Raw genomic sequence first — 15,278 nt, 5'->3', positions numbered from 1 at the left:
AGATAAATTATTACAGATACAAACTATTATCAAAAATGACTGACATAAAACCCAACATTAATCACAAAGACCTCACTAGGCCTAAGAACTAACCCTATGCTACACAGCACAAGAAAAAAAATACAACAGTTATACTCAAATTACACACAGCTGCTAGATGTTTGGAGATTTCTTGAGCACTCACAATAATAATATCTGTACAGGGGAGGACAGAGATGTGAACAAAATGAGGAGCAGATCTAAGTGGCAATGATGCAGAGACTGAGCTCATTATATAGGGGCCAGGAGAGCTTGATACAACTTGTAAGAAGGACGCGCAAATGAAGCCATGGGGACAAAGAGCTGAAAATCCCGCACTGAACAACAGAGAGGACGACTTACTCTACTATAACGGTAGAAGGGGGGAACTGAGGCAGAACACGCTCGTGATCAAACATGCAGCACACTGTGCGTTAAAAATTACACAAAGGATGATGAAATCATAGGCTATGTAACAATTGTTAAAAAATAAAGGGTACTCGTGCAGAAGATTCTGTCACACTGACAGATCTAAGAACTGAGTTTTTGATGCATTAAAAACAACAAAATTACTTTTTTCGTAATCAGAGATATAAGCCAAGTCAGATATTAGGTGTGCCATTGCTTTATCCCTTGCTCGTTGAAGTAACTGTTAAGATGGACACTGCAAGAAGTGAATGGTGAGCATATGAGTGGATAGGGTTAGATGTACAGCTTAGAAGGTCACTAATGAATAAAAGGAAAAGAGTTGGTGATACAACAGAGCCCTCAGGACCACCAATGATGGCTCTAGGAAGAGAATGGTGGCCATCTACAACAGCAGCTACAGAACAAACAGAAAGGAAGCTAGAAATGAAGGCACAGACAGAAGGATAGAAACTGTATGAGGGCAGTTTGGAAATTAAAGATTTATGCCAGACTCAATCAAAAGCCATTGAGATGTCAAGTGCAATGGCAAAGCTTTCACCAAGATCCCCAAAGGAGGATGAAAAGGAGCCTGAAAAGTAGGTAAGAAGCTCGCCAGTGGAGTCTCCCTCACGGAACCCATACTGATGACCAGAAGAAGGTTGTGATAGGAAAGATCGTGTTGTTTTGTTTCATTTTTGAAGGATCCAACATGCTTGTATGCATCAGCTTTGGTCACCTAATGGAAGCTCTCCATGCTGCTTGATCTCTGGCAGATTCCCTATTTAGTCCCTTATCTCTGAGGCCAAATTCAATTGCCTCGTCCCAGGTCTTTTTTAGTCTACCTCTCGCTACCCTACCCCCAACATTAACACTTCTCACTTTCTGCACCCAATTATCATCCCCCATCCTCTGCACATGCCCTTCAGTCTACCTCTCCTTATCACACCACCAATACACTCCAGTCCAATCCTACCTCTCAACTCTGCTATCATAAACCTAGCCCCTCCACACCACTGCACTCAGGGACGCACTGCACATCCACCTAATCATTGCCATTTCTGTTTGTTTGAGCCTGTAAATACCCTCTTCCTTTATTGCCCAGGTCTCACTACCATATAGCATTACGCTCCTAACACATGTCGCATACAAAGATCCCTTAGCACAGAGGGAGAGCCTTCTCAGTATCAGGGGAGGCAACAGCTCCCAGTTTTTGTTAAAAATAGACCCGAAGCTTCTGAAACACAGGATGTTGTAGCAATTGGGCAATAGAGGGATGGGAATGGTCACCCTTCTCTGGGACACGAAGAATGATAGCAACCTTCCAGCAAGAAGGAAAGATAAAAGCTGATAGGCAAAGGCGAAAGAGTTTACCTAGGTAGGGTGAAAGCACAAAAGCACAGTTCTTGAGGACAACAGGAGGGACCCCATCAGGCCCATATGCCTTGTTAGTACTGAGGCCAGTGATGGTAGAAAATACATTAACTGAAGAAATTTTAGTGTCAGCCATGATGAAGTCAGAGGGGGAAAGTGATGGAGGAACAGCACTGGAATCATCTAATATGATATTGGAGAAGAAAGTCTAAGAGAAGAGTTCTCCTTTATCAGTAAAAGAAATAGCTACAGAGCCATCAGAGTGGAAAAGGGGAGGGAGGATGATGAGATAAAGTTTAGAAAGGTTTCTGGCAAGGTGTCAGAAGAAGCAAGAAGAAATAGAGTTGGAGAGTTCAGAATATTTAGTACAAATTATTTTAAGCACAGTGAAGAACAGACTAAAGCACGGTTCCGAGCAGAAATATAAGAGAGATGATACTCAGGGGTGGGTTGGCTCCAGTAACTTTTGATGACTTGGTGCTGGCTACAATGAAAGAACGGGAGGCATAGGAAAGATGTATGATGTGGAGAGACGGAATGGGACACAAGTGTTTGAGAGTAAGTAAATGTGGATAAAACAAAAGTGATGATAACCAGGGATGGTGGCGATACTATCGAAGCTGAGGGAGAGTGACCATGTGCATTTTTTTTTTTTTTAATGCGTCCAACTCTGGGCATAGGCTTCACAGCCCGCTATCATGGCCCAGTAGTCCTCCTCCATCCATACACCTCCACATGTCACCACTTTGGCGCTAACACCCACCATCCATAATGATTACATGCTAGGGCTGTCTCATACAAGACTAGTGTATTGGTATTAGAGGGAGTATTTTTACGACATGTTGAAGGGTCTTCTGGTAGATCAGTAAAGTCTGCTTTAACCCGCCACGTCACGGAGACGTGAATTCACGTCCTCACATGATGTGCACTCATATCCCGGACACGTGAATTAACTCGGCAACATTGCAAGGTCCCTAATTTGCACAATTTTCAATTTTCGCAAGTGATTTCGCGAGTGATTTTTGGCACGTATACATGGGACACCTTCCTCTATTCCTCTACAAGATGCTAAGCAGGGACAATGCCTTACACCGCGTAACCTCTCCCCCCCCCCCTGCAAGCCATTGTCTCGGCAATTCACCTGTTACCAGTGACCTGGCCAATAAAGACATTCAGGGTCAGAGTGATTCCCCAATAGATGACAATGTGGAGGACAAACATTAGAGGAAGAAACAGTCAGAAATGATGATCAGGTAATGTGGCAAAAAAAGGTCAGCAATGGTGATGAGTTAGTGAGTGAAACAATGCTTATAATGCCTATATTACTGTTTGAAAACCAATATACTCTTGTACTACATATATTTTCGTACCAAGTAAATAAATAAATACTGTTTATAAGTGGATAAAATAGTTACCCTCCCATAGAACTCGTTTTCTTTGGTGCCAGCCTGTTAGAAAACCCAGTCAGGTAAGGAGGTATTCGTACCTAGATTGAGTATTTTAAACCTCAGGTGAGTGATTTCTCTATGAATTTTCGATGTTTCTCACCAAAAGCGGATGTCTGAGCAAAAAAAAAAAAAAAAAAAAAAAAAAAAAAAAAAAAATAGAGAGAGGTCCAAAAATGTCGGGACTGGGGCGTACCACTGCCCAGAAAATGTCGGGACTGGGGCGTACCACTGCCCAGAAAATGTCGGGATGGGGCGGGTTAATGAAATTCAAATCCTTAACCTGTTCCTTGCCCCAGGGGGAATTTGAACCTGGGTCCATTAGGACTGCAGGCCAACTCTCTATGCCACATGGCTGTGGAAAGCTTCATATTTTGCAGTATTTATGATAAGTGGATGCATAAGAGAAATAGTGGTATTAGAGACAGACTGTGAGATAATACTGATTTTGTGTATGCAGTGTGTCGAGGAGAGCATATGGAAATTGTCAGGCATGAAAGGATCGATCTTGCTGGTGAGTCTCGTGACTGTGTACAGTAGAAGAGTTTTGCTATTTGGGGCACATGCTATGTGCTGGATGTGGGGGCTGGTGCTAGCTCTGTGGCTAGGGCAAGGATTGCTTGGAGGATGTTTAGGGAGCTGCTGCCTCTCCTGACAATGAGAGGGCTCTCCTTCCGTGCTAAGGAATCTTTGTATGCAGCATGTGTCTGAAGTGAAATGCTGTATGGTAGTGAGACTTGGGCAGTAAAGGAAGAGGATATCTGAAGGCTCAAATGAGCAGAAATGACAATAATTAGATGCATATGTAGTGCATCCTTGAATGCAATGCCTGGGGAGGGGTTTGGCTTGCGACCGAAGAACTGTGGGAAAGGATGGGACTGGAGTGTATTGGTACTGATGAGGAGGGGCAGACGGAGGTGGTTTTAGCATATGGAGAGGATGGAGGTTGACAATTGGGTGCAAAGTGTGAGAAGCGTAAACATCAAGGAACAGGGATGTGAAAGGCAAACCGAAAAAGATCTGGGATGAGGCAATAATGTGTGACCTCAGGGATATGGGACCAAACAATGAGGCTGCCAAAGATCAAGCAGCACGGAAAGCTGTCATTAGGTGACCAAGGCCGACACATGAAAGCATGTTGGTGCCCTTATAAACGATACGAACAATATGATTTTTTTTCCCATGCTTCAGCCCAATGGCTTTATTAAGCCAGGAAGGAACCTCTGGTAGTGAATGGATTGAACTGGAGAATCATGAGTTATAACACAAATCAACATCCCCAGATCAGATATTCAACCTTTGGTTTTCAGTGGAAAAGTTTCTAGTGAAGGGAAAGCAGTTGTATGAGGTCTTCATGGATTTGAAGAAAGCATATGACAGAGTGGATAGACAAGGAATGTGGGAAATATTAAGAATACATGGAGTAAATGGGAAGTTGTTCAATGTCACGATGGGTATGCATGAGGGTGCTTAGGTGGCAGTGCGTCTGGATAATGAACTGAGTGAATTTTTCGATCTGAATGTTGGTTTGGAACAGGGATGTGTCTTGTCTCCATGATTGTTCAGCCTGTATATGCATGAGGTTATAAAAAAGATACAAGATAGGGCAGTGGATGTTGTAGTGGCCCTGATGAGAGAAGGCAGTGTGTGGAAACTTTCGGTACTCTTGTTTGCAGATGATACTGTGTTGTTAAGTGAAGACGAAGGGGAACTGCAAGGCTTGGTGAATGAGTTTGGGAGAGTGTGTAAGAAACAGGATCTAAAGGTGAATGTGGGGAAGAGTAAAATTATGGTCTTTGAAAGAAATGAAGTCACTGAATGTACAGTGAGGATGGATGATGAGGAAATGGAAAATGTGAGTGCATTTAAGTACCATAAAACACCCTTGCTTCGGACATTTTTTATGTGTTTTAACGAATAACTCTGTGTAAAATGGTGCAATTTTATCCCTGTTGGTGTCATGTGGTAGCCAGGGACAGTACCTACTGAATCTATATAATAAAAAAAATTAACCACGCTAAACTCGTGTGTTTTTTTTCAAGTGTCCGAAGTTAGGAACAAATTTCCTTACTTCGGACAGATCTTCTAAACTTCGGACATCCAAGTATTTGCCCTTTAAACATGAGAATGGTTAATAGCACCTGTCTCTGGACACACTGGCCAAACTTCGGACACTTTAAAGTTTTTTAAACAATGTAAAAAAAAATACTGGGCACTCGTGGCCCAAGTTATACATATATAAAGGGAAATATCCAAACATATCTTCTTTTTTGAGCTCATAATTTGAAATCACATTAAGATGCATCATATCACATTGTAGTGAGGTAATCTGGCCATAAATATAACTAAGAACTCTTCAGAAACTTTTTCAGAAGAAAAAATTATATAAAATGCATTGCACATTTTCCAAACTGTAAGGGGAACTGATCTCTTTTTCCTAAACAAAACTTCACTTAATTATCAAGTAGCTACCTCACTGACTCAACAAATGCATACTGAAATAACATAATATAATGTTAAACACTACTTACTGGTTCCAATGACACCCACACACCCACTAACACGCACACAAATCAATAGACACATGCACACACAGGCACATTTATGAAGGCACCATGGAATGTATTAACGAGCTACACACTTTAGTCTTATACACACAAACACACACACACACACACACACACACACATACATACACACACACACACACACACACACACACACACAGAAACAAACATCCCAAATAGGCCTGTGGTTGTAAACACACACACACACACACACACACACACACACACACACACTTCCCTAAGAGGCCTGTGCTTGCAAAACACACACACATACACACACACACACACACTTTCCTATGAGGCCTGTGCTTGTAAAACACACACACACACACACACACACACACACACACACACACACACACACACACACACACACACATTTTCCTATGAGGCCTGTGCTTGTAAAACACACACACACACACACACACACACACACACACACACACACACACACACACACACACACCTATTGTCTGTATTTTTCCAGTAATTTGTCTGTCCGAATTTAGGATTTTTTTTTTTTTTTTTTGAAAAATAGATATTCATTAAAAGAATCATAGCAAGATGATGCATGTATATATTTTAAAATAGTTTACTGCCCAGTACTTACAACACTTTTCCACATATAATCGTACTAATTATGTTCTTACAACTGAAACTGTTTGTTCTGTGTGAACAAAGTTTTGCAGGGTTAAAAAATGTCGATTTTTTTACCATTTGATTCATAAATTTTTTTCACCCACTCATATTCTAGCTAGTTTAATAGGACTTATACATAATAATCTTTAAAGATTACCCTACCTACCCATATCAATATTTTTTGCAAATATCGCACTCTCTTCCAATAAACTTCAGTTATTAAATTTTTTCGCAAAACGTCCGATGTTTGGGCGCTGTCCGAAGTTACAGTGTTTAACGGTACCTGGGTAGTGTGATGAGCACGGATGGAAGTTTGGAGGATGAAGTGCTTGAAAGGGTGCAACAAGGAAGAAGGCTGCTGGTTCTTTGAAAGCAGTGATACAAAATACTGTACAGAAGTGAGCATGGAAGTAAAAAAGTCGTTGAACGATAGTACTGCATTGTGATACCAACTCTTATGTATGGAAGTGAAACTTGGACCTTGTTAGAAAGACACAAGTCAAGAGTAAGAGCAGTGAAAATAAGTTCTTTGAGAAGAGCATGTGGAGTTACATGGAGAGAGGCAGACTGGCAAATGAGGAAGTCCAGGAATGTTGTGGTGTGGATGTGATAAAATGCAATAGGAGAAACACACTGAGGTGGTGTGGTCATGTGGAAGGATGGAGAGCGAGCGACTAACAAGGAGAGTGTATGCAAGTGAGATGGAAGGGGAAGCCGAGGATGAGATGTAGGGATGGAGTGGCGAGGCACATGAGTGGGGTGTGAGCTGGGGGGAAGGCAGTGAAATAGTGGGGGACAGGGCAACATGGAGGAGATTTGTTTGAGGTCATCCCTCAGGGGATGAAGGTGTCTGGCAATAGATAGATAGACAGACAGACAGAACTTTCCAACAATAACCAAGCTCTACAAATCGGATGACAGTAAATACAATCTAGTGCAATAAAATAATTTCATAAAAGAGGATTGTCAATAAACAGATACAAGAACGTAAATTAGAGCACAACTTAGTACACATAAAAATACACTCTCATTTAACATTACCCATTCACAGTGTTGATTAAAGTCTGAGATTTTATTCTTGCTAATGCCAGAGCTTTCTAATCACTTGAAAGACTCATAAAAAGCTAAAAGATCAACAGCTACTGTATATATACGAACCTTCACCACAATGGTGGAGCCCTTTTTTTTTTTTTATTTAGGCATGATGATTCAGTCAGATGGGAAAATCCTTAAATAGTTAAATGGTAAAGAAGTACATGTTCTCAATAATGAACTTCGGTGTAAACGAAAACTAGGGCAAATAAAAACAACAAATACTAATGCGGTGTGAAATAAAAGCAACAGATACTGGATACTAACTTAGTAGAGAAAAATGAAGTAAACGAGAGTAACAGATATTGTATTAACCCTATCAGGTTTTTGGGCCGGGCAGATTATGTCCGTGCCAAAGTCAGCCACTCACGCTGACCCACATCTTGGGGGCCCGGTATTTTACTTTGATCACTCTGTGTAAATACACTTTTCATGAGAGAATGTTGGTTTTGGTGTCATTTTAAAGCTGAATAGTTGTACTTTATTGTAGTATGTTCAAAAAAGGAGAACAAAGAAAATACAATGTCAAAATGATGAGTTGAAGTTAGGCGAAAAGCAAAAATTCTATACCTTGCCGCAGAAAAATATTCGGCAAAAAATAATGAGTAAAGATATGTAAATTTGTTTTAAACCAGGCAAAAATAAAATAAATTACCTTTACAATGATATATAGATTATGGTAATTTTTGCATTTCGTTGTGCAGTACAGTGAAAGGAAAGAGATCTATCTCTCCATCTATTGCCAGACGCCTCAATCCCGTTTGGGGTGGCCACAAACAAATCGCCTCCAAGTCGCCCTGTCCCCCGCCATTTCACTGCCCTCCTCCCAACTCACACACCTCTCTCTTATATACCTCTCCACCCCATCCCTCCATCTCATCCTCGGCCTTCCCCTCCCTCTTCCCCCCTCCACCTCACTCACATACACTCTCTTCGTCAGTCTTTCACCTTTCATCCTCTCCACATGGCCAAACCACCTCAATGTGTTCCTCATAACGCTTCCTATCACATACACCACAACGCTCCTTTATATCCTCATTCGTCAGCCTGTCTTTCCATGTGACTCCACAGGCTCCTCTTTAAGTGACTCATTTCCACTGCTCTCACTCTTGACTTGTGTCCTTTCAACAACGTCCAAGCTTCACTTCCGTCCGTTAAAGTTGGTATCACAATACTGTCATGTTGTAACTTTTTCACTTCCATGCTCACTTCCCTGTTTCTTATCACTGCTTTCAAAGAACCAGCAACCTTTCTTCCCCGCTGTACCCTTTCATGCACTTCACCCTCCAAATCTCCATCCTTACTCATCACACTACCCAAGTACTTAAACGTACTCACATTTTCCAATTCCTCACCATCCAACCTCGCTGTACATTCACTGACTTCACCTCTCTCAAAGACCATCACTTTACTCTTCCCTACATTCACCTTTAGATTCCGTTTCTTACACACTCTCCCAAACTCATCCACCAAGCCTTCCAGCTCCCCTTCGTCTTCACTCAACAACACAGTATCATCTGCAAACAACAGTACAGGGAGTTTCCAAACACTATCCTCTCTCACCAGGGCCACTCCAACATCCACTACCCTACCTTGTACCTCTTTTATTACCCCATCCATGTAGAGATTGAACAACCATGGAGACATGACACATCCCTGTTGCAACCCAACTTTCAAAGAGAAAAATTCACTTAGTTCACCATCCACACGCACTGCAGCCTTCGCACCATCGTACATACTCTTCACAGCATTCAACAACTTCCCATCTACTCCATATATTCTTAACATTTTCCACAATCCTTGTCTATCCACCCTGTCATATGCTTTCTCCAAATCCATGAAAGCCACATACAACTTCTTTCCCTTCTCTAGAAACTTTTCCACTAAAGATCTAAGAGTGAATATCTGATCTACACAACCTCTTCCCTTCCTAAAGCACAAAGAGATGCACAATTTTGTTTTAGTCTCGGCCGCATATTCGTTTCGTGATGTTTTTCTTTGATCAGTCAGTGTAAATACACTTTTTATGATAGGATGCTGGTTGTGGTGTTATTTTGAAGCTGAATGGTTGTACTTTATCGCAGTATGTTCATAAAAGGAAAACAAAGAAAATAAAAAGTCAAAGTGACAAGTTGAAGTTAGGCAAAAACCAAAAATTTTATACCTTGCTGTAGAAAAATACTCAAAAATAAAGTTATAAAGAAACAAAGCTATGAGTCAGACCAGCTGTGCAGTACCGCCACCCATAAAGCAACCATTCCATGACATCATGCTCGAGCCTCTTTGTTATGATGCATAAATGTTATTTATGGTGAATATTTTACAGAAGTTTCTTAAAATGACGATTAAAAGCGTCATCCGAATCTCTGAGGTTGGATTTGAAATGACGATCGAAATAGTCATTTGAATCTCAAAGGGTTGTGAAGTTAAAAAAAATAAATAAAAAAATAAAAAATAAATAAATAAAGGAGAAACTGCCACAACAGATAATAACTTGGTGTGAATCAATGCAACAGATATTAACTCACTGAAATGAACACTTAAATAATGAAAGCAACAGACACAATCTTGATAAGAAATTAAAACTCAAAGATTTACTGTAACAGATTGTAACTACTGTACATGCAGAATGCAAATTGGGGAATGAACATAACAGTTATTAACATGTGAATCGGTGCAACAGTTACTAATTACTGAATCAGCACAAGAGATACAAACCGGCGAGTAAATGCAGCAAATTATTACTTGTGAATAAATGCAAGAGCTCAATACTACTATGTGAACCTAAATATTACAATGTGAATATATGCAACAGAAACAAACTTGCAAATACATTGTAATGCAACAGATACTAACTTGCAAATAACGCAACAGATACTAAATTGTGAATAACGCAACAGATACAGTACTAACTTGCAAATGACACATGATACTCACTGCGAATAAACTTGACATACAGTCCTAACTTGTGAAAAAATGTAAAAGATACCATACCATACTAATCTGTGGAGAACCATAACACATACTATATGAATAAATATAACAGATATGAAACTGGCATGAATGCAAGAGATACTAACTTGGTGTGAAGTGGAAGCGGTGTTTGCAGAGCTCGCAGTATTCCTTGCGAGAGTAGCGCAGCCATTGCACCAGACAGTCCTGGTGGATGAATTTGATACTGCCAGTACAGATGCAAGGGTGGAACAGAGGCCGGTCACCCGTCCCTTCACACCGACACACCCGGCATATATCTGTAAGACATCAATCATCATCATCCTAATTCACACTAAACAAAGAACGGTCTCTCGGCCCTTTGCAATGGCATGCCAAACATCACTATACAGAATATGCAATCCATATAATCCTATCTATCTATAGCCAGATGTCTTATTCCTGTATGGGGTGGCCACAAGCAAACTGCCTCCAAGTCACCCTATCCTCGGCCATTTCATTACCCTCACCCAACTTAAACACCCCTCTCTCATATGCCTCTCTACTTCCTCCCTTCATCCCATCCTTGGTTTCCTCTTCAACTTCTCCCCCTCCACCTCATTCACATACACTATCCTTGTTAGTCTCTCATTCTCCATCCTCTCCACATGGCCAAACCACCTCAATGTATATCTCCTAATGCCTTCTATCACATTCTCATCCACACCAAAATGCTCCTTCACTTCCTCATTTGTCAGTCTGTCTCTCCATGTAAATCCACATGCTCTTCTCCAGTACCAGTAGCTAACTCATTTCCACTGCCCTCATTCTTGATTTGTGTCCTTCCAACAAGGTCCACGCTTCATTTCCATACATTAGAGTTAATATCACAATACTATTATGCAGCAGCTTTTTTACTTCCATGCTCAATTCCCTATTTGATCTTATCACTGCTTTCAAAGAACCAGCAACCTTTCTTCCTTGTCGTACCTTTCCATGCAGTTCATCCTCCAAACTTCAATCCTTACTCATCACACTACCCAAGAACTTACATGCACTCACATTTTCCATTTCCTCATCATCAAACCTCACTGTACATTCAGTACTCTTCCCTACATTCACCTTTAGATTCCATTTCTTAGACACACATTCTCAAACTCATTCACCAAGCCTTGCAGATCCCCTTTGTCTTCACTTAATACAGTATCATCTGCAAACAACAGTACAGGAAGTTTCCAAACATTGCCCTCTCTCAATAGGACCAATCCAACATCCACTGCCCAAACATTATAACCCCATCCATATATTATACAGAGAGAACAACCATGGAGGCATGACATAACCCTGTTTCAATCCAATATTAAGATTTTTAAAAATTCACTCAGTTCATTAACCACATGCACTGCAGCCTTAGCACCATCATACACACCATTCACAACATTCAACAACTTCCCATTTACTCCATATACTCTTAATATTTTCCACATTCCTTGTCTATCCACTCTGTCATAAGCCTTCTCCAAATCCATGAAGACCACATACAACTTCTTTCCCTTCACTAGAAAATTTTCCACTAAAGACCTAAGGAAGAATATGTAATCTACACAACCTCTTCCCTTATGAAAACCTCTCTGTTCTCCAACTAATTCCTCTGTTATTTTCCTAACTCTGTCAATCATACTGACTCCATATATACTGTAGTACAAAGTCCCAAATCCAAACACCTGATTTCCAAAAAACTCCACCTTCCCAAATACTTTCTCATGCTACAGAAGGGTGCTGTTATGCCATGTCCTCAAATGATCAATAAATATTTGATGATAACATACCGGTAGGTATTCTTTTGCTGGCATGTTTAACAGCAGACAATAATTCACTCATCTAAATTATTTCACTGTTTTTACTGTTTACAGTATTCTTGACAACTATTCAGTATTTACTACATTTTTCCACATAGTTATCATTATGATTTAACTTTCCAAAATATTCCATTTTCCATGGAGCCCTTGGAACCAAACTTCAGATTTCAGTGTGTTGTATTAAACAATCATAAGGACATTAAACAACCTAGTCTCACACCAACTGAAACTGAGTGACTCATTTACTTATCATTCACCTCTTGCATGTTTCACATTAACTAACATTTTTAAATTTTGTTGAGCATTTATCAAATCTTCCACAGCACACTTACTTGTACATAATATCGATACCTTCAGAATCCCTACTTCTTAACTTTATGTGCTTTTTCCAGATATATAAATGCCATAAAACCTTCCAGTTCTTCTCACATGTATTATCCACTACGACACTGTACCTATCTTACTAAAAATATATGATTTCTCCACTACTCTGGGGAGCTTCCCTGTTCATTTCAGTACTCAGCAGATATTTTGAGACCCGCTTTTCCCTCCCTTATTTTACCAGATTCTATATACAGTACCCACAATACTCAGCAGCTTTTTTTTTCATGTTAATTTTTGCACATTTCAGTCACAGCTACTTTAGTACATGGGCACAATCACAGCTTTCTTCCACTCCTCCGGTACTGCCACACTCCTACAGATTTTTTTGCAAACTCTCTCACAAAAACTATTATCAGTAGCTACTGTATCAGTTTTATGTCTGTTTTTTCCATGTAATATGGGTCAGACAGGTTCACCTGCCAACATTCCTCCACATTGCTCTGCCCAATGCTGGCTCTCTAATAATACATTTGACCCAAGATCAGTGAACACCACCTCATCCCATGTTTTCCTCAGTCTGCCTCTGTAGATGGTTGAGCACAACTACACTTCCACACCTCCACACCCAACTTCCTGATTCCACCCTCTCAACATGTGCAGACCATCTTACTATTCTCTTTTCTACTGCCTTCCTGATGCTTCCCACTCCCAGTTGTCTTCCTGGCCCTTCTAAAAATGTCCTGTCATTCAGCCTTACTCTACAATTCAATGTACAGTCGCCAAACTTTCCCCCTGGGCCACCTAGCTGCAAGAGGAGGGTAACAGGTGCTGGCAACAGTGTATCTATCTGTTCGTGTGAACACGGTCGACAAAAGTTCGGATCCTCAACTCTTGCTCTTGTCTCCTGTAGTGAACCTCAGTCAGAGTTAATCCCAGTATTCAGTCGACAATTTTTAGCAGTTAGAAGTTCAAAGGAAATTCTTGAAAGTATTGGATAATGCAAGTATTGAAAACAATAAGTAAAATAATAAAAAATACCGAATCTTTACATATATTGCATATTTATACCATTTATAATGCTGGGTGGCAACCATATAACCAAAACATATGTGCTCCCTACGTGTCAAGTGGGTTAGCGAAGGGTTAGTGCCCCTCCCTGTAAAACAAATAACTCAGAGTCAAATGGCTACCCCGTACAGGATTATGGCGTCTGGCAATAGATAGATAGATAGAATAAATGTATTATTGTTTCAGCGTTACATGATAAACCCATGGCTAAAAATAATCTACTGAATACTGAGGGGAAGAACCGTCGTGTGACCGACCCTTACGGTAGACAAATAGATACTGGTGTGAAATAGTACTGTGGGTGATGCTTCCGCCAGCCGATCCGTGTGACGTGGTTCCACCCCTGTCAGGAGGGATGAATTTCTCCTATTAAACACCAAACCCTTATCTTATGACTTAGGTCTCAGTAGCAGCCAGTCAGCAACCAACATTACATATCCTCGCACCCCGGGCCTCGGTTACGGATGGTAAAGCGCCTACATTCGTGGGATAAAAAATATATACAGTATATAATATATATACTGTATATATATATATATATATATATATATATATATATATATATATATATATACTGTATATACATAAATATCTATCTATCTATCTATCTATCCATCCATCCATCCATTGCCAGACGCCATGTATCCCAGACGGGGTGGCCAAGGGCTTAGAGTTAATTGTTTTACAGGGAGGGGCACTAATCCTCCACCAACCCCACTTGACGTAGGGATGCCAACAGCATCTGGTGTTCCCAGGCGGTCACCCATCCAAGTACTAACCAGACCCAACGTCTATCTATCTACCTATATATATATATATATATATATATATATATATATATATACACATACACGGTAGTCCCCATACTATCCAGACGCCCACTTTCCAGTCACCCCACTTACTGGACATTGTGGGCCTGGACCTTCGGAACCTAAAAATGGCCAAAAGAATAAATAAATAAATAAAAAAACAAATTTTTTTTCCACCCGTAATTCGAAATTGCCGCATGGCGCCTAACAGCCGTTTACACGGCAGCCCCTTTACCCCATCCTTCCTCCCCCCTCCCCCCTGCCCTGTCAGGGTTGCCATCTGGTATTTTTCATTACCAAATGGTGGCCAATTTGGTAAAGAAAATTCATTTGGTAATGAATCAGAATAATCCATTACCAAATGGATTTTTCACATGTATGAGGATACACAGGATGGAGATGGTGGATTGTTTGCTCTCTCTGATTAATCTGCTAGCCTACATAGCATGAAAATAATCAACATGCTGTTAATTATAAGGAGAGTGATTACATGTACTTCCACTTGTATACATAATTAGTGAAGAATATGTGCTAGCTTTACGAATTTGGTAATGAAAAGTTAAAGTTGGTAATGAAAATTGAGGAGTCTGGTAATGTGGCCGAGTTGTGATCTGGCAACCCTGCTGCCCCCTCACCAAAAGTTATTGCCTAACTTCGATCACGAGTAGATGCTTATCACAATGGATGCCACATGTGCTCGTTTTTTATGAATAAACATTGAATAAACGGCAATACCTCGCCACTAGA

At 40.5% G+C, this 15,278-nt stretch overlaps 1 protein-coding gene across 1 annotated transcript in view; it reads right to left on the bottom strand.

Annotated features, from left to right (window-relative positions):
- Positions 1-15,278, bottom strand: part of LOC145403343 (E3 ubiquitin-protein ligase MARCHF6) — a 202,359-nt gene that overhangs the window by 166,083 nt on the left and 20,998 nt on the right. The window contains exon 2 of the mRNA XM_080275133.1: positions 10,621-10,791. Coding sequence (XP_080131259.1) covers positions 10,621-10,791 — 171 coding nt within the window. The remainder of the gene's footprint in view (positions 1-10,620; positions 10,792-15,278) is intronic.

This window comes from Coenobita brevimanus, chromosome 60, assembly GCF_032717465.1.
Source record: "Coenobita brevimanus isolate Jiangsu-jjx chromosome 60, ASM3271746v2, whole genome shotgun sequence".
In the NCBI taxonomy this organism is placed as follows: Eukaryota; Metazoa; Arthropoda; class Malacostraca; order Decapoda; family Coenobitidae; genus Coenobita; species Coenobita brevimanus.
This window is presented reverse-complemented; position numbering and strand designations above follow the sequence as displayed.